Genomic DNA, 19,896 nt, shown 5'->3' with positions numbered 1-19,896 from the left:
TGATGACTTTTAAAGCTCTCGCTCACACTCATACATCTCTGACCTGTTAGTATCTTACATACCAGGACGTTCCTTGAGATCCTCGGGCAGAGGTCTCTTGTCTGTTCCTCATGACTGGCTGAAAACTAAAGGGGACAGAGCCTTTTCAGTCAGGGCCCCAAGGCTCTGGAACAAACTGCCTGAGGAAATCAGGTCAGCCAAGTCAGTGATCTCCTTTAAATCTTTTCTTAAGACATACTTTTATCGGAGAGCCTTTCCTGATTTTTTAACTTGAAGTTTGAACTGTTGTGCACTGTTTTTATTTCTTAAAAATGTTTTTACCTTCCTATTTTGCAGTGTGCCATTTTATTTTATCTGTTTTTTGTTGCTGTGTGACTCTTGATCCTGTCTGTTTTATTTTGTTGCCTTTGTGAAGCACTTTGTAATGTGAATTTTGAAAAGTGCTCTATAAATAAAGATTATTATTAATTATTATTTAATTATCATTATTATCATCATCATTATTATCCACAACCTTCACAAAAGAGTCTCCTGCATGTTGGGGGTTGCAGTTGTGGGTTTAGAGTATGAAAAGGAGCGGACTCAACACACAGCCTTGGGGGGCTCCAGTATTGAGCACTCGAGTGGAGATTTGATTCCCAATCCAATAGTAGTTTCTTTGTCCAATAAAGTGCTAAGTGCTGCCTCTGCCATTGGGATGGTGGGACCAAATACATATTTAATATCCAGGAATTCACATAACATTGATCGTACACAGCCCCCCTATTGGTTTCCACCTGGTCTTCTTCCTGATCTATTGTGTGATGTCTGTATGGGTGCATCAATACAGCTGGAAACTTAAGAGGCAGAAGGTTCTTCATTAAAATGATGAAACAGAGAAACAGACACAAACACAAAGTCACATACAAATCCAAGGGCAGGTCTTTTATTTACTTGTGAAACCAATTGAACACTGTTTTAAATGGTGGAGAAACTGTAAAACCCACTGCAGTACAGCTTACTGCTATCATTCTTTTTAAACCAGGGTTTTTTTTTTCTTTAATTGAATTAGTCCCTCTCCATCCAATACTATATTGTGCAAACAAACCAAGAGAGTTAGGTCACCAATGAGCCTGCGTGGGTTCAGAAGCTACTTTTGGACCACAAATATTTTCATCACTCTGTAGTTGCAAACGTAACAATCTACACTGTTAACAAGGACAAATCCAACAAACGTACACACAGGGAACAGAAAGAGTCCACGCATTCATCGCTGATGTAACAGAAATGCTTCTTTTCTGTCATTACAACACTATACTGGCTATGTAGTTTCAGTTTATCCATTTCATATCCATCTGGCAAAAGTTATGTATTCAGTGCTGTAAAGAGAACAATAAAGTTAAAGATTATGAGGGTATAAAGACAGGGAGATGTGACTTCAATTATGCAACAAATGCTACACATTACATCCATCTCGGTTTGACCCTAAAACAGTGTTTCAATAAGAAACAATATCGCAATTGCGTCAAAGGAAATTGACAGTAGTGCTGTAACTGTGTCCTCATTTTCTTGAGAAAATTGGGGACACGCCTGCTGTCTTGCCTTTCTTGTCAGCCTGCTGGTTAGTTCATGGCAACTGAAATGGTTGAAAGATTAAGTAAAGCTTAATCTTAATCAGATCAGTCTATGACCGGTGCTACTGTATTGCTATAATGCATAGTGCATAATTGTGCTTGGACAGTTACTGCATACGGTTTGGAAGAAGCATGAAGAGACAGTTAAACACGGACATGTTACGATGACAGACAAGTGTAGCCGGGGATACTGAAAACACCAGTTTCAATTAACATTTCTGCCACTGTCACTGTAGGAGGAACTTAGGGTGATAATAACAGTTTTCTGAGGTCGTGACTGATAAAGTGAAAGAGATCACAGATAAGACAGAGAATACTTTATGGTGAGAGTACAATGTTGACATTATAGAGATGGTAACTCTAGAAGAGGCACACCTTTTGGGGGAAATCCTCTGTTCTTAACTAAAGTTAAAAAGATGGAGGTCAGTTCACTCCATGGTCACTTAAACCTGTGCAATTCAAAAGGCAAAAACCCAGGCCAACAGCCCTAGTCCTGATCTCAAACACTCAGCCTCTTGTCTACACCAGTCACAACCACGTCGCTAGAGCCTGCTGTAAAAATAAATAAAAATAATAGGAGGTATAAAATAGTCTTTATGCACATGATTTGCAAAAAAAATCCTTTGTATAAAAAAACACAAGCATCCCAAGAAAGACTATAATGACGTTAGAAAGGTTGTTGAAATCACCCATCATCACCACCACAAGAAATAATTTTCTTGTAATAAAATGTTTACCTTCATTAGTCTGTTTGCAATGTCAAACCCAGTGTACTCCTATGTAAAAATGGCATACATACTTTTGGATTATTATACTGACAAAATCTAACACCTTAAATGCCGTATGATATGGTTAGGCAAGTTTTGACAAAGTTTTGCTTTTGGTTGTCTTCACCACAGCAGTAAAACAGGTCTTGATATCCATCTTTGAGAACGACCAACAAACACAGAAAAAAACATTCCAGTAATAAATATCTCAGAAACTTGTCACAAATCAATATGTAAATAAATAACCAGTAGAGTAAATAAATTATAAATAAATACTAATACGAATAAGGGAAAATTTTCCCGTGATTTGTCACTCTGGCATTTTGCGCCTCAGTTCAGTCCTTTCCAGGACAGGATGTCACTTCCAGAGAAGAGAGCATTCTGCTCTTCTTCTGCGACCCAGGTAACCAGGAGGCCTGCTGAGGGCCGGACCGTGTAGAGCTTGGGGTGGGGGTCACAGAGTTCAGTAAGCACCAAGTTGGACTGCCAGGTTGGGGGAACTTAATCTGAGGGAACCCCCGTCTAGAGTGTCTCTGTCTCTGTACGACTCTTTCCAGACCGAGGCCAGGGCCTGGGCTGGAGCAGCAACATTAGGTGCCGGGGGGCTGGGGCTGCTGGGCCAGACAGTTACGTGGGTCGCAGGGGGAGAGAAGGCTACTGTTGCCGGACAGGACAGCATGATGTTCCTGGAGGTCTGCCAAATATTTAGGACTGAAAGAATGCAGAGAGACAGGAAGAGACAATAAATAAGACTGAGTGAAAAAGACTGTGAATCTGTGGCCTACAAAGGAGAGGAACAGTTGTTGGAGGAATTCTGGTTACACCAAATCAACAAAGAAAAATGCAACATGTGATGAGGGGAAAATACTGACATACATACATACTGACTTCTTGGGAAATACATTTTGCTTTCTTTTCAGCAACTGAAATGAGAAAAACTGGTACCACTCTTGTGTCTGTATGCTAAATACAAAGCCAGCCACTTAGCTTAGTTTAGCACAAAGACTGGAATCAGGGAAACAGAGAGCATGGCTCTGTCAAAGGGTAACAGAATCTGTTTGGAGTTCACCTCCTGTATTCTTTTGTCATTGCGAGGTTACTAGGCAACCAGGTGTGACTCCAGGATGTTGGTGCACCCTAAGACCGAGTGGCAACCACCGACTGAAGTGAAGAAAACATGAGGACAGATTTGGTCGCCAGAGCTGATTTCCACATTCACGACAACTGTACAAGGGGTGATTTTTTTTTTATTTAACTCACCCACTGAAATCGTATTAACGCTTACAGTTATAGTGCATAACTAAGGATGTGCCTGCTTTGGCTGACAGGTGGATGCCACCAGAGATGGCTAGCTGCTAGGTAGCCCCTTTATTCAGCTGCCTAGATTCCACCAACACTCAACCTCTTTGCCCACTTTTGGAATAAGCCGAGTCAGGCGCTGCCATGTCACGGACACTCTTTGCCCAGGACAGATGTGGGTTACCTTTTGGACAGAGGTATGTGAACACTTTTCCCCAGCTTCCAAATTTTGTGCGAGGTTAAGCTGTTAGGCTATTTAGCTCACACACATGACAGTAGTAGCAACCTTCTCATATAATGTCTGACAAGAGAGTATAAACATATTTCCCCAAAAGTCGAAATATTCCTTTAAAACCACCCCAGACACAGGGGCAAGGCTGTTCACATCATACTTCAAGATAAAGTATCTGGTGAGAACATCCACAGAACAAAACAGGGTTGGAAAGAAAGGCTAACCAGCACAACATTAAACCCAAACATGGCCTCAGATCTGTCAGCAGTTTCCTAGTTGCCTTGTATGAATGTCTCAGTTCATTCATGAAATTAAGACACAGCTTGTTGCCCATTCTGTTGGTAAACTCAAACATTACTGGCAACATATTACGATATTTATGTAACAGTCTTGACTTGTCAAAAACAAGTGTAACTAGTGGCAGTAATAATTTTAGCCAACTACTGCTAGCTACTTGCTAACTGGCATGGCTTTAATACTCACACCTACGCTTTTCTGCTATGAGAGGTCAAAACGTTTGCCATGAATAAGGTCTATAAGAGAGAAAACTACATTCAGGGTTAATCTTGAACTTTGCAAATAGATTTTTATAAAACAAAACTGCATGCAGAGTGAAAAACAATCCCTTCTCGCAGAGTAAGCACTGTTTATTAATTATTTATGCAATACAGTGGTGTCAGCCATTACCTGCTACTTAATTTATGGTGCAAGCATGCAAATATAAAAATATGTGCAAAAGTCTATGTGCAGTATATAGAACGTGATCAGCTGCAACTACATTTTTCTAGATAGATAAATAGATAGATAGATAGATAGAAAGATAGATAGAAAGAAAAATGTAAATGAGCCTACTACTAGCAGGTTGTACTGCTTGTTACCTGCGGGCTAGGGAGGCTCTCCCTCGCCTTAGTTGTGGGGAGAGTGACGGTACTGAGGCAGCAGGCTGCTGACAATCTACAAGAAACTGATAAATTAGACAGATATACAGAGTGGTTGACACTCAGGGTTAGACAAAAGGACAGAGAAAACACGGAGGACAAGACAGGGGAAGGCCTTGTCAGAGAAAGAGACTACTGGTTTGCTGCTATCATAGTACTGATTAGTGTGAGTATGGTCTATATATAGTTGTTCTAATGACACTACTGCTTATTATTGTACATAATGTGGCGGATAATTATTTTCTTGTACAACTCCGATTACAAAAAGTTGGGGTGTTGTGTAAATGTAAATAAAAACAAAATGCAATGATTTTTATATTAAACTGAATGCAGTACACATGTTCAAACTGACTGACTAACTTGTTCTTTTTGTAAATATACACTCATGCCCTCAACATATTTCAAAAATGTTATGATGAGGGGATATTTACCACCGTGTTACATAATCGTTTATTTTAACAACACTCAGTAAGCGGAATTGAGAACAATAATTGAAGTTTTGAAAGCAAAATTCTTTCCAATTCTTGCTTGATAGACAACTTAAATTGCCCCAAAGTCCGTGCTCTCCATCGTCGTATTTTGTGCTTCATAATGCACTGCATATTTTCAATGGGAGTCTGAACTGCTGGCAGGTCAGTCTAGTACCTGAAATCTTTTACTATGAAGCCACGTTGTTGCAACACATGCAGAATGTGTCTTGGCATTGTCTTGCAGAATTAAGCATGGACGTTTATGAAAAACATGTCTGGAAGTAAGTATATGTTGCTCCAAAACCTGTATGTACCTTTTAGCATTTATGGGACGTCCACGAATGTGCAATTTACCCATGCCATGGGCAGTAACATGCCCCCATACCATCACAGATGCTGTCTTTTGAAGTTAGTGTTGGTAACAATCTGCATGGTCCTTTTCCTCTTTAATTTGCCCGAGCAGTTTTTCACAAAGTGGTGAACCTTGCCCCATCTTGCTTGTGAATGACGTGTGCATTTGGAGGATGGCCCTTTAATACCCAATAATGATACTGTCACCTATTACCGATTAACCAGTTTAATTATTTAATGTTCCAAGCAGGTGTTTTTAGAGCATTCAGCAGTTTTGAATATAATGTAGGTCAAAAAGGATTTGCAAATCATTGCATTCTGTTTTTATTTGTGTTTACACAACGTCCCAACTTTTTCTGGAATTGGGGTTTTAGTTTTACTTGAGAAATACAGAAAAAATGTGATTCTCATGCTGTGCTGGTGTTTCACAATGTAAATGAGAGAGAAGAGAAGCCTGAAAGAAATCAGAGCAAGAGGAGAAATATGAGCAGAAGAAGCAGGTGAAAATACTTAATATAGTAGAGTATAACTTCAGTGACTGCTTCCTCTGTGTGTTATTTACAGTACATGCTTTCATAATGTGAATGTGTGAATAATATTTTAAACCAGTCTCATCTGACCACACTGACAAGACCAGTCTCTATACAGGTCAACACCAGAGGAAAACACAAAGCACACTAAGAGACAGACATGGACACAATTTACAGAGACACACTTCCAAAATCCAATATTGTATTGATGTTTACAGCACAAAAGGAGGACAGACACAACAAGGAAAAATCCTGCTCAACTCCAGAATACCTGCTGCTAAAGTCCACACCAGTCATGCTTGTCAGTTTGTCTTACTTAATATCTTAATTTAAAGCTGTTTCTCTTGATGTATACATGATTTCTATGATTATCTGAGGTAGGATCAGGGAGACAGAGACTGAGGTCAAAGCAGCATTTGACAGGAAAAAGAGTGGAAATGTGTTCACACACTGCCATCTAGTGGACAAAACTGGAAATACTGCAAGAGAGGTTTGGCCATCAGCGAAGGAATAAACGGGATTTGGTTTACTGCATGTGGAGTAGGAGGAGAATTGAACAGAATCGACATGAGGTTGAGGCACAGAGAGGAGGTCTGACTGGTTTCCATACTACTCTGGACAACACAATAAAGGGATAGTTCGAATTACTTGAGGTGCGGTTGTATGAGGTACTTATAATCAGTGTATTAACCCCAGTAGACGCCGGTCAGTACGCCCCAAGTATGGAGAAGCAGAGAGGAGCAACAGAACAGAAGCTAAAAATCAATATCAGTTTAAATGTACGCTATATTTAAAATATTTTCACGACTTTACTTTGCCATCAGACAGCCTTCTCTGATGGAAAACCACCATTATACTATAAGTCAAATATCTCTCTCCAAACTAACTAAACTCTAATTTTCAGTCAAATAAATTATTTTACCTTACAAAACATGGGAATTGCTGGTCTCCCGCTGCCTTGATCAATTTGTTTGCATTATTGTGTGACTTCTGTGTTTCAAAAGGATAGTTTGGGTTCACTAATAACACAAAAATGACACAAACAAACTAACAGATTGAGACAGCAGTAGACCGGCAACTTCCGTGTTCTGCAAAGTAAAATGACAGATTTTGGCTATGGAGTTTGGTTGGTTTGGAGACAACAATACCAGGCTGACATAACAGCAATTGCCCACCAGAACAGGCTGTCTGATGGCAAACTGAAGATATTATAGTAAATATAGCATACACTGATATTGATTTTTTTAGGCAGACCTTTTTCAAGTAGCTAAAATAACTTTTGTTGCTGACCCCATCCACAGCAGTTCATTGCTTGTTTCTGTGTTGATACTCCTCTCTCCTTCTCCAAGCTGGGGGCTTGCCAACCAGCATCTACTCTAGTTATTACACTGTCTATTGATAAGCACCACATACAACCCCACTTCAAATATTTTGAACTATCCCTTTAACCGTGTAACACACTTTAAGCCTGTCAAATGCTTTTTGACAGACCTTTAGATGTGACAACATGAGGCATGCACGGATTAACTTGAGGAAATATCATTTTACAACAGATAATAGTTGAAAAAAAGGTCTTAATGGAATAGATTAGATAGTTTACATTTAAATAAATATGCAAAATAAGATTATAACATTCATAGATTCTGCCACAGGGGGGTGTTGTGAGTCACTGTATACTGAAGCAAATGCTGCAGCCATTTTTTGCTTGGTTTTCACTTTGCAACACTTCCCAGTGCTCTACCAGAGTGATACATAATGTCACATTTTACGTCAGCAAATATTCAGATGCCGAGAGAGATGCCTGATATCAGATTCGTATGGGTGTTCACAACGTTCACTCAACCTTAACAATAACAAAAAGGCTGTTCAGTGCAGTTTTGCAGTTGTTTTGAGGCTGGAGCGAGCTGTCAGGGGCTCCTTCTTCCTGAGTATTTCTGCATGTTCAAACCATAGAAATGTGAAACCAGTTTTTCATCCTCTCTGTATCCCACCTAATACAGAGGCTTCTGGGAACTGTGTACATAGCAGATATTGGTGCCGGGAGTGGAGATGATGATGAATCATCGCCTTCGCCGAAGGTGAGGAGACACTGAGATGGGGGGGCTACTAGTGTTGTAAGATGGAGACAGGTGAACTATGTCTTGTCTTGAATGAATGAGTCGTCTAAACTCTGAGGTTAGCCAATCGGGGTCTATCATGATGGGCTCGGTGCCCAGAGACAAATTAGGGTAACTGATGTCAGGCAGGGTTGAGGTCTGGATTGTTTCGGAAAGTGTGTCGGAAGTCCATGCAGACACGGACGCACAGGCGGTTAGCTCTATAGACGGAGGACTACAGAGGGTCAGGGTGTGGGTTGTGATAATGGAGGGGCTGTGGAGCCTGGTGGGGCTGGAGGGAGCTGTGAGGGCGCCTCTGCGACTTACTTTGGGTGGGCTGCTTTTTATCTTGGGTACTTTCGCGCCGCGGCCACGGTGGGTCTGCTCGTGGTCAAACTCCAGATCCTCCAGCCGCTGAGTCAAGGCCAGTTTCTGCTGGATGGCCATACGGAGGAGGGAGTTCAACGTCTTCTTCTCATCCTCTGCTGCCGCCAGCTGCCTCTGCATCTCATCCAGCTGGGTAACATACTCATCACATCTACAGAGAGCAACATGAAAGGACAAAGGGAAGAAACAAAGATTTAGAGGGAGAATTCGGTATCTTTAAAAGTTAAAATTTTCACTCTCCCAGCTTAGTGGCCTCATATTTCCCCTCTCACCTTGTGGCAAACATGGCCCTGAGAGACGAGAAGGTTGCAGCATCTTCTTTCAGAGCCTTCAGCTCATTCCTCAGCTTCATCATGGTCTCTGTCACCATCGCCTTTTCATTTTCGTACTTGCTCTTCAAATTTGCCAGTGCAACCTCCGCCGTCTGCAATGTGGATAGTTTTATTACAACATGTAGGCCTAATTCAGATAAAGTCTGGACTGTATCTCTGACACAAAGAGGATAAACTACTGGTTGATTTGAGATATCACATAATTTCCTTTAATTTGCACGGATATTAAAGTTTCATGGTATATTAATTATAAATGCAAATCCTTTTTCACCTGTTTGTTGGCCTTCAGCACCAGCCTGAGTGTGGCTATCTGTTCTCTCTTGGTACTCAGCAGGGACTTCAGTTTGAGTATCTCCTCCATGCACAGCTCCTTGTCCTTGTCAAGCATCGGTGCCAGCTCCCTGGCTGCAGCCCTCTGCCTGGACAGCTGCAGTGAACGATCAACGGCCCTCTGGAGGTGTTTGATCTGGTCTCTGATGATGGCGTTCAGGTTGTAGATATTCATGGGCTCCTTCCGCAGGTCCCCACCTGCCTCTGAGGGCACTGGAGATGGACATGGAGAGATGCTGATGACTGGGGAGCCCGTAGGGTTGCGGGTGGGGCTGCTGTGGCAGGATGGAGGGTCCCCTGTGTTGGTTGTTGTCTCATTGTGATGGGCGTCTTTGGATGGGGAGTCGTTGGGACTGCGCGGGGGCTCGGAGGAGCAGGCTGCAGATGCTGCAGCGAGGCGCCGTGCCAGGCGAGGAGAGAGCAAAGCTCGAGGGTCGTCTGAGCCTTTCAGGCTGCCGCTGCGTGTGACGCGGCTCTGGCGGTAGTAGTCCAGCATGACGCGGTTTGGTGTCTCATTGTTGCACAGACAGACATGGTGGTAGAGCTGTGCCAGTTCCTCGCTGAAGGTTACCAGCTCATCCTGTGCTGCATTCAGCATGCTCTGGCTCTCTGTGGCTGTGCTCGTGGCTGCTCGAAGCTCTGCCTCCAGGCTCACCATCCGCTCCCGGCTCTCACGATAACTACGTTCCAAATTAGTTACCTGCTTGGAAAAAAAAAGTTGGACATTTGCAACATCACAGGATGCACAACAGTCAATATCATCAAATAAAAAAGATATTAGGTACATTGATGCACTAATAAAAACAACTGCTCTTGTTTTCTAAATATGTAATTTATAACATCAAAAGTCTTAAGAAATCCAAGTAGGGGAAGTACTGAAAGATACTGATGCCACAATTTACCAGACACATAAGCAGATCAAAATTACCAAGTGGGTTAGTGCAATATCTTGACAAAATATAGTTTTACTTAGCAGGGGTGCCCAAAACTTTTCTTCTATTGGGGGGCCAAAATGAAACTTAAAGGTGGACCATGGGCCAAAAATATATTGTATTGTATTTTATTGTTAAGATAAAAAATGATGCTAGGAACCAAATTTCATTCAACATACTGACTTCCTGGGCAAAGTTGCATTCTGCCCACTATGCTCAAATTATGAAAAATAATTAATCCTAATTAAGGATCTTATTTTTAAAGATCATTTTACCTCATAATTGCATAAGTACTGATTTATATTGGCATTTTTTGAATTTTTCTTTTTTTTCTGTGCAAAACTGAACCAAATGGCAGGCCAACTTTGGGCAGTCGTGACTTAAAAGCTAACGTGTCTAAGCTTATGTGTGTCACTTTCAACATTTTATGTTTAGTAGTACAAATTTGGCAGTCACAAATATGTTGAATGTAATATAAATGTGCTATTTTAAATGATTTTTAAATCATTGTAATTTATGTTAATCAGTTATATGGATTATTTGATTTATGTGGTGCTGATTTATGTTGCCTTGCATACCAGCATACTGATACTGTGATGCTGATTGAACTAATTACAGGAAATATAAGTGGAATGACCACTTATAATTTTTTTATATGTCATAGAGAGATTTTAATGAGTAATAAATATTTTGTTTTGTGTAATTTGTGAGGTTTCCCCCTTCCTGTACTAAAAAGGCATCTTTGGTAAGATCATATTTAAAGGATTTTCAAAATTTTCCCTTCATATGATTCTTTGAGACTTTTATTGTCTCATTCAGAACACATTAAGGACATAAAATCGCAATTGTGTGAGGTTGACCCACACTTCTATTTAAAATGCATGGACATATAACAGTGACAAACCTGTTCAGTCAGAGCCTGGACCTTGTCGTCACTGTGGCTGTCCCCCTGTCCCTCCACAGCCTGGTTGTACTTCTCCTTCAAGGCCTTGAGCTCTTCTTTCAGGTCGATCACCTCAGTCACTGCCACCTTGTACTTACACTCCAGGACCTCGAATCCATGGATATCTGGGTCATGGTGACCGTTGGCTGGTGGTGATGAGGACCCCCCGTCAGGTTTCTCACTCTCCTGTGGGTCATCAAGCTCTTTGTCTCCATTGAGACATTTCATGGAATTAATGTGCTCTGTGAGCCGGTGGACCTTCTCATTCTGCTCGGTCAGGGCGCCCTGCGTGTGCTGCAGCTGTGTCTGTGACTCTTGCAGGTTCCTGAGCAGTGATGTCTTCTCACGTTCCACCTGCAGGACAGGAGGACACACTGCCACATGAGAGGGAGTGAAGACAGACAAAACTACATACATTACAATAAAAAATACATACTGCATATGTGTTTAATATGTTTAATGAAGTACATATTCATAAAACACATGACAGTGTTTATGTATTACTGACAGATAGAGATCAACACAGCCTCCGCTTTGGAGAAGCAGAGAGGAGTACCAGCATGGAAGCTAAGCAATGGACTGCTGTGGACAGGGTCAGCAGCAAAATGTATTTCAGCACCTTAAAAAAATCAATATCAGTGTATGCTAGATTTAGCGTGTTTTCACTACTTTAATCTGCCATCAGACAGGAAACTGTCATTATGTTAGTCAAATATATCCCTCTCCAAACCAACCAAACTCCTTTAGTGAAATCAGTCATTTTACCTCGCATAACATTCGAGTTTCTGCTCTACCGTTGCCTCAGTCAATTTGTTTGTATAATTCACGATAGACCAGTAACCCCTGTATTCTGGGAGGTAACATTACTGATTTTTCCAAAGGATTCTGGTTGGTTAGAGGGAGCAAAATTTGGTGGTTTCCCACTGGAAAAGACTGTCTGATGGCAAAGTAAAGAGGTGAAAACATTCTAAATATAGCGACACTCAAACTGACGGGCCTTTTTTTAGGTGGCTAACAAACGTTTTTCTGCTGACCATGTCCACAACAGTACAGTGTTTAGCTTACGACACCAGGTTTCTTGCTGCTTCTTCAAACCAGGGACATGGCGATCACCATCTACTGTAGGTAATACACTGACTATTGATAACTATATAATGCAACCCCACTTCAAATAATGTGAACTATCCCCTTAAGTCTAAGGCCTTTAACTTTTATCAATTTAAATATTTAGATATTATGATACTCTGTACTGATGTGGGCTGTCGTGTTAACAGATTGGAGCGTGTGATATTCAAGTTCTGACAACCAATGATGGCAAACTTCATTGCCATAGCCTATGAATGTACAGCACTTCCTCGCAATAACATTAGGATAGAATATCAGCAACATGCAGAGGCTGCTGATAAAAGCTAAAGTATAGCAGGCTCAGTTATGCAAATGAACAATCAGTATGACTCACACAGCTCCATAACACTGGGGCTAATAAACATAAAGACATGCAACCATCATTATTAGGCAACAAGTGAACAAACAAATAGACTAACAGTGTCAATGAATATCATATCAGTTGACCCGTATTTCTGACAGTACAAAGGTATGAATGACGTGTTGTAACTTGCTTGTGTCAAAACCTGCTGTTAAGGACAATGGGAACTGACATAAGTGTTGCTCAATTGTTTCATGATCAGTAATCCCAATCTCATAAGCTCTGAAAGGATAAAACTTTTATTCATCCAACTCTTCATAGATATATTTAAAAAAAATCAATGATAATTAATGCATAGGGTGATAACTAACATGCAATTGTGATTTTTTTTCAGCCGTGTTCAATTTGAGAAAGACAAATTGATTTTACAAAATTCAACCAGCATATAGAGGCCTGGTGCCTCTGGCATTAACATCTTTCCCAGAATAATTAACTCAAAAGAGAAAATTGATTAGTGAGTAATTGTGTTTACAGAGAAAGGCACACTGCTAATAGAGCAGCAGCTAGTCTAATTTTCTATTTCCCTTAGGAGCTCAGTTAGGAAAAAAAATGTGCACTAATTACTTTGTGCACGAATCTGATCTACCTGCAATCTCTAAGTCAGCATTTATGTATTCCTCCTATATGTCTGTTTATGTGTGCATGTTGCAGCTGACTCAGTGCATAAGTGACTGTAAGAGAAAGACAGTTCCTGAACTGCATTATATAAGCTCTATATTTATATTCTGGGGATGTAGCTTATCACAGGGCAAGGTTGGAACTAATTGTGGTATAAATGTAAGTATACTGTGCATTTTCCCTTCGTCTTAGAGCTCTATTTCTGTCTTCTTGTCTCTACACTAAAAGCAGACATAGTCAGATTCTGTCTCTGTCTTGCTTCTGCATCTGCTCCCTGTGCCTATTGGTGGCTAATCTCCCTGACAAGGCTCGCTACAGCACACGCACATGCACTGCCTCTACTGCTTTGCTTGGCTTCAGTGCAACATGATATCATAACATATGGAGGCATACGCAACACATGATACAAGCTACAGTTCATACAAGCTCAAATGCACATGTACAAAACTTGCTTACGCTCTGTCCCTGCCAAAATAATTCAATTTTGAATTTATTTTTGTGCACTGCAAGAGATTTATTAGGGCCGTTATATTGTTTAAATGTTGTTTCACTGCAATTATTTGTATTCTTCAGTCGGTGAAGCATTATGTTGTGTTTTTCCTGTTTTTCTCTTGTTCCCAAACTGTTATCACCTCATCATTTCTTTGCTGTTACTGATGGCAAACTGTGACCATGGCTGCTCTTTCATCAGTGCAGCAACGAACAACTCATGCACCAAACAAACATAGACAGACCAGAATGCAGCAGGACAATAGATAACACCACTCAGTCCCTACACTAAAAACTGAAATGCACGGTGGGAAAGTGGATTAATCAACCTTTTTCTAATGCACTGTATACGGATAAGGTACGATAATACAACGTACATTTGTACCATGGCAAAAAGCAAATGATATGATATTTATTGCAATATTATTATTATACTATTAGTGACATGTTAAAATTTCATTTTGCAGGCTACAGGAGTGCTGTAAGAGCTCTGCAGGAGCGCAGGACACGCACAACACCGTAAATTGCCAATAACAAGCAACGACGAGTTGTACGCTTGAAGTTGATCATCTGTTTATAACAGATGTCTGTATGTAAAGCCCACTATCCAGAAAAGAAAAGCCCACAGCTTTGAAAACATACACTCTGGATTTTGAGTTAAGGGGCTGCCTGTCTCACTGCCTGCCAGACTCCATAACATGCTCAATTTAACCGTTATAAACATCTACGCCTTCTACAAGATTATTAGTGATTTCTTATGACTCATAAAGACTCATAAGACACTTACTCATTTGGCGAGCATTCTGCATTAATTTGATTCTAAGTTATGTGAAACAGGCAGTTATTCAGCCCGGAATAGAACTTTCAAAGTAGGACACCGCAGCTGCAGCGTTGATGACTTAACGTGTTTCCTTGATCTCTGATGACATATCAAGGTCATTTTATGATTTATTACAGTAAATATATCACAGTTTTCTCCTTTAATAAAATAAAATAAAAGTAGCCTGCCGTGACCTCAGAGTGTCCAAAAAATTGGCAATGCAGCAGTCAGTAGCAGTCCTTTTATAAAATTAAAAAATGAAATAAAATAATTAACTGTTATATCACGGCAGATATTGTCACTGTTATTTGTTTATTATTATTGTTATTTAGTTATTATTGTTATTTAGTTAGTTCTAACAGTGACAAGACATTTTTCTTTTGGGATATTTGACATATCTTTACATCCCTGCTGTGTGTTGCTGGTTTTATTCTTGTGCAGTAAATTGTCTTGCAGTTTGTGTTGAAAGCAGCTTTAAAGCAACTGAAATCTTCCAGACAGTAGCAATATGAAGTCAGTACTGACCTTTAAAAGAAACATTCAGTGATACACAAGCACTGAACAAAGAATGCTGTGCTTTCTTGCAGTCAACCCTGGTGACTTGGGTTATTATGGGTAATATGATTTACTGTGGGATTTCTTAGTGACCTTGCTGTGAGGTCTTTTCTTATGACCCACCTGCAGCAGCTGCTGTTTGAGCTTCTGCATCTCCGACAAGTTGAGCTCACTGAACAGGTCCGGCACAGGGTGCAGACCTTCTCCTTTCCAGCCTGGTCGGAAGTCCCCATTCATCTTAGCCAGACCGGCATTTGTGTGAAGGTGGCCGTTGCGGCGGTTGCTGTCCTCGTTGTTGCCATTAGCGGCAGGGATGGCGCTGCCATTGGTGCCGTTCGTTCCATTAGTCTCCTCTGGGAACTTCAGGCCCTCGACGCCGGTGACCGTGAGCGCCAGATGGGCCCCTGCTCCGTAGACGCTGTCGCTCAGGCTGATGTGGTGGGCCAGCTCTTTTCTCAGATTGTTCTTCTGCTCGCGCTCGCTCTTCAGGGCATCCAGGGCCTCCTCCAGCTGACCCTCAGAAATGTCCTTCAGACGTAACGCATCTTCCAGCTGACTGTTGAGGAGAACGGTCTCCTCCTCAAATACTTTAATTTCATGTTTCAGTCCCTCATACTCCACCTGAGGAGAAGCAGAAAGGTCAGGAGAAGAAAATATCAGAAAATGTTTAATTTAGTTACTTCATTTGAATCTAACATACAAAATCCTGTTAGTCAAGGATTATGTAACCCAACCTCAGGCATGAAAAAGAAGAAAAGCACACTTTAGACATAAATAGAAATTGTTTTCCTCCAGTTAAAATAAGAGCCAAGCAATATGAAGTCAAATCAAACAACACACTACCTTTGACTAGCTTAAGATTTATAATGTGACAGTATAATATTTGTCTGGGATTGAAGAAGGAGGTCTGGAAACTGATTTATTGTACAAAGTGTTTTTTTGTATGTCAGACAAACTGATACTTTAACATTTAAGTGTTTTCTTTGAATTAATTTGTTAATTAAAAGAACCTTGTTTGCGCATTTGCCTTTTTATTTCCCTGAGTTACTTTTTACTGTTGCACACATTGGGGAACATAACACATTTTAAACAGCATTTAATCTAAAAATACAACTGGGTGATGTGGTTAAAATATGGATTGGATTACAAAGCAGATAAAGGCATTCATTTTAATTTCAGGTAAAACTGTGATGTAACCTTTGCAGTAAGACCTAAATCACTAAAGTGATTTATGACCTTAATCTACTCCAGCCCTATGCAGGTATTAGAAACTGTGACTAAAGCCAATACTGACGATGTATCACTCTGTGTGATTGGACAGGGGATACTTTAGATCCTTAAGGGAAATAAAGGACAAAAAGCAACCAGAGGAGATACTGTACTGTTCTGGAACTGACAGTGAAAATATAGAGAACCACATTCGAAGGTGGTTTTGGTGGTAATATTGGGAAATCAAGTTTGAGTGATTCATGTCAACTGAGCTGGCAGTCAGTGTCTCATCATTAAAAGTGATGTGAGAAAATGAGCAGGTGTGCAACTGAGAAATTCTTTGAAAGAGTTTACAGGTATGAGTGAAATGTGATGCGGGTCTTCATACTGACCTGGCTCTGCTTGAGCGTAGACACCAGTTTCTGCAGCGTGATGTTCTCCTCTTCCAGCTCGGTGTAATCCTGGAGCAGCCTGGTCTCTCTGAACTTGTACTCCTTTATCTCCTCCCTCATCCTGCTCCTCTGTAGCTCCAGCATCTCGTTACTCTGGAGCAAAGAAAGAAGATATGAGGGAGAAAGATGAGGAGGAAGAGGATTGGAATTCAGTTCATAACCTAAATCCCTGCCAACTGTTCTGTCAGCTTAAGATCGGATGATATGCACAGTGTCATAATGATGATTAATGCAGCAGTAATAATGTAATTTTATTAATACGTGCTGATACTTTATCAAACTATTTCATTGTGTTAAATGCAATGAGTCAGCAACCTCCCAGAAATTATGCACATTATTCCGGGTCACCTGCTGTGCACAGATAGAAACATGAGCATATGCTGGACCAGATAAACTGTCGATTAGAGAAATGCACCGGCCACAAAAGTCATAAATCTAAGTACAGTAGGCGGCAGCAGTGGGAATATATTGAGACCTCAGCAAAATTATCTGCGCTCACATAACTACTATTTTCTTTTTTTGTCATTTAAAGGAGCAATATGTAACAACTGCACGTCCAAAAGTGAGCACAGCAGTACAAATAACAGGTTGGAGCCATAAGCGGTATATAAAATAGATTGAAATCCAATTTAATACACAGTCTATGGTTGAAGCGAGTTGTTTCCCCCACCCCTTCCGCCCCAGACTCGATGAAGCTCAGGCAGGCTGCAGGAACAATGCTCTGAAAATACACACAGCTGGAGTTCAGTGACTGCCTGCAAGACTCCATTAACTTATTGCTCAATATAACCATTATAATACTGTTATTCAGCAAACATTCAGCATTCATTTTAACTCTAATTAACATGAAACAGACATACAGTAACACAAATTATGGACTGAAATGGAACTTTGAAAGAATGACATATCCTGGTCATTTTATGATTTATTAAAGTAAATATATTAGATTTCTCTCTTATATTGTTATTAATCTCCATTTAACTGGTCAGTCTGCATTCATACAAGTAATAAATATCTTATTTAATAAATATCAATATCATACAAGTCAACCTTTCCAGACATGCATATCAAAAAGGGAGATGTATTTTCAAGTCAGAAATGACAAGTTGAACAATGTTCTTATCTTTAAACACAGACATGACTTAATGTGTACAGTGTAACACAACTGCTGTTGGTCTTAAAGCATTATATTTAGTATGGGATACAAAATCATTTTGTGCATGTGTGTATTTCTCTCACTGCAGAGCTGCCTGCAGCTCCCCTGCAGCTCTCTGTGCATATGGCAGAAGTGCTGACCCAGAGACAGTGTCAGGGGTGGGTGGGTACACACACAGGATTAAGAAACTCAACTCAAGAAACCTGAAACACATACAGCCTCTTCAGTACTTTGAATCCCTAGATCCTTAGAATTTGTATGTGTTTGTGTGTGTTTAGGGGTGGATGAAATTGGTGCTTTTGAAACTGGCAATTGGACTGAAACTAAAGACCATTATGATACACTGAACCCTTTGATTTGTACAGTGGCTGACAGCAGCTCCTACAGTATATTCTGGAAGCTAATGGAGCCTCAGCTGCAGAGTACAGAAAAGTACAGTAGAGCTTTTTCTGCAACTGCAGTGAAAATATTTTTATACTAATCCAGGAAAAGATAACAGAAGCCAAAGAACAAACCTTATGATTATAAATAACAACTGTGACTGTAATGACTGTCCCTTGCTACATGTTGTCCAATTACATATTCATGACAATGTGGGGAATTATACTGAGCTGGGTATGAACAGCAGAGGATTACAAGCCAATTATCAGTCAGTGAGGCTCTATAGAGGCGTAGCTGATCAGGGGCTACAGCGGCCAGGGTCAGGGACAGTGCGGCACACAACGCTGGCAGTGAGCCCGCCAAAGGGCAGAGCTGGGGGACTCACCCCTGATCTGGAGTTCACAGCACAGATTGGGACTGTAACAGCTTTATTGGATTCATGATACAAAGGCAGATATGGCAGAAGTCCAGCCATCTTGCATTCATTTATCATAACCTCCCCTGTCGCTGTGAAGAGGTACAAAATGTTTACACAGGATGGAGGATAAATGTGCAGTAATGTGACTTGCTGTTTGGACTAAGCGAATGTCACAATTGTCTTCCGGGAGAACTGACCCTTCTTAAGTCCCACCCCCTTTTACCCTTGCCAGTTAAGTAAGCGTGGTACCTGTCGGGACCTTAGTCAAGTTTCTCCTTTCCTGTTTCTTGTTCTTAGATATGCTGTGTGCTGAGCTTCTTTTGAAAGAAAAAATAATTCTGAAGATAGTAAAAGATGCTGCTGGGAGAGCTGTAAAAACAACATAAACCCGCTACGTAGTCACATTTTAAGTCAGCCAATGTTAGCAAGAAAAGCTAGCTAACTAACTAGCTTAAGATCGATGTAGATTTAGTTAACTAGTTAGTTACTGTTTTGAAAATATTAGCTATCAGATGTAACTACCTCTCTAGCGATTGATGTAGATTATCTTGCTAATTAGCTAGCATTTTGCTCTGTCGCAAAATGCTAGCTAATTAGCTAGTTAACAACTGATGTAGTTAGCTAGCGTTTTGCTAACATTAGCTAAATTAAGACTACATACTACTAAGACTATATAGTATATCTTCAGTATATCTTGTTTCACCATTTTCAAAGTTTATTTTTCTTTTCAACGTAGACAATGTAAGCACATAGCATATTTAAGTACTGGAAAGGAGAAAGATGACCAAGGAAGGGTCATGAAATTTATTTCGTGTTAAGACTGCAGATGATGTTCCGACTACAGACTGCAGACTAACAACAGCAGGAGCAAACTTTCTCTAGTTAAAGTAAACTTTTCCCATAAGTTTTTTGTTGATAAATCTGTATATGCTAATAGTGTTTGCGAAAAGTTGGTCGGAACCTGCAAGAACCTTTTTGATTAGATGCGACTTGTGACAAATGAAGCTCCCAGTGTGGCTGCAACACCTGCTTCCTGCTGATTGAAAAGTAAACTCCACCTCATTAATGGGCATCACACATGCTAATGAGGAT

The 19,896-nt window shown here is 40.5% G+C and overlaps 1 protein-coding gene across 6 annotated transcripts in view; it reads right to left on the bottom strand.

Annotated features, from left to right (window-relative positions):
- Nucleotides 1–909: 909 nt before the first annotated feature.
- Nucleotides 910–19,896, bottom strand: part of bicd1a (bicaudal D homolog 1a) — a 45,689-nt gene continuing 26,702 nt past the window's right edge. Inside the window, exons 3-10 of one of the 6 annotated variants that reach the window (XM_084734235.1) lie at nt 16,790–16,942; nt 15,312–15,809; nt 11,182–11,574; nt 9,287–10,048; nt 8,956–9,107; nt 8,624–8,834; nt 4,790–4,875; nt 910–3,091 (exon numbers count right to left, since the gene is read on the bottom strand). In XM_084734235.1, coding sequence (XP_084590361.1) covers nt 2,971–3,091; nt 4,790–4,875; nt 8,624–8,834; nt 8,956–9,107; nt 9,287–10,048; nt 11,182–11,574; nt 15,312–15,809; nt 16,790–16,942 — 2,376 coding nt within the window. In that variant the 3' untranslated portion in view covers nt 910–2,970. Of the gene's footprint in view, nt 3,092–4,789; nt 4,876–7,404; nt 8,835–8,955; nt 9,108–9,286; nt 10,049–11,181; nt 11,575–15,311; nt 15,810–16,789; nt 16,943–19,896 lie in introns of those variants that run through there. The other 5 variants (XM_084734237.1, XM_084734236.1, XM_084734238.1 and 2 more) reach the window with 5 other exon arrangements.

This window comes from Lutjanus erythropterus, chromosome 13 (genome assembly GCF_056507025.1).
Source record: "Lutjanus erythropterus isolate fLutEry1 chromosome 13, fLutEry1.hap2, whole genome shotgun sequence".
In the NCBI taxonomy this organism is placed as follows: Eukaryota; Metazoa; Chordata; class Actinopteri; order Lutjaniformes; family Lutjanidae; genus Lutjanus; species Lutjanus erythropterus.
This window is presented reverse-complemented; position numbering and strand designations above follow the sequence as displayed.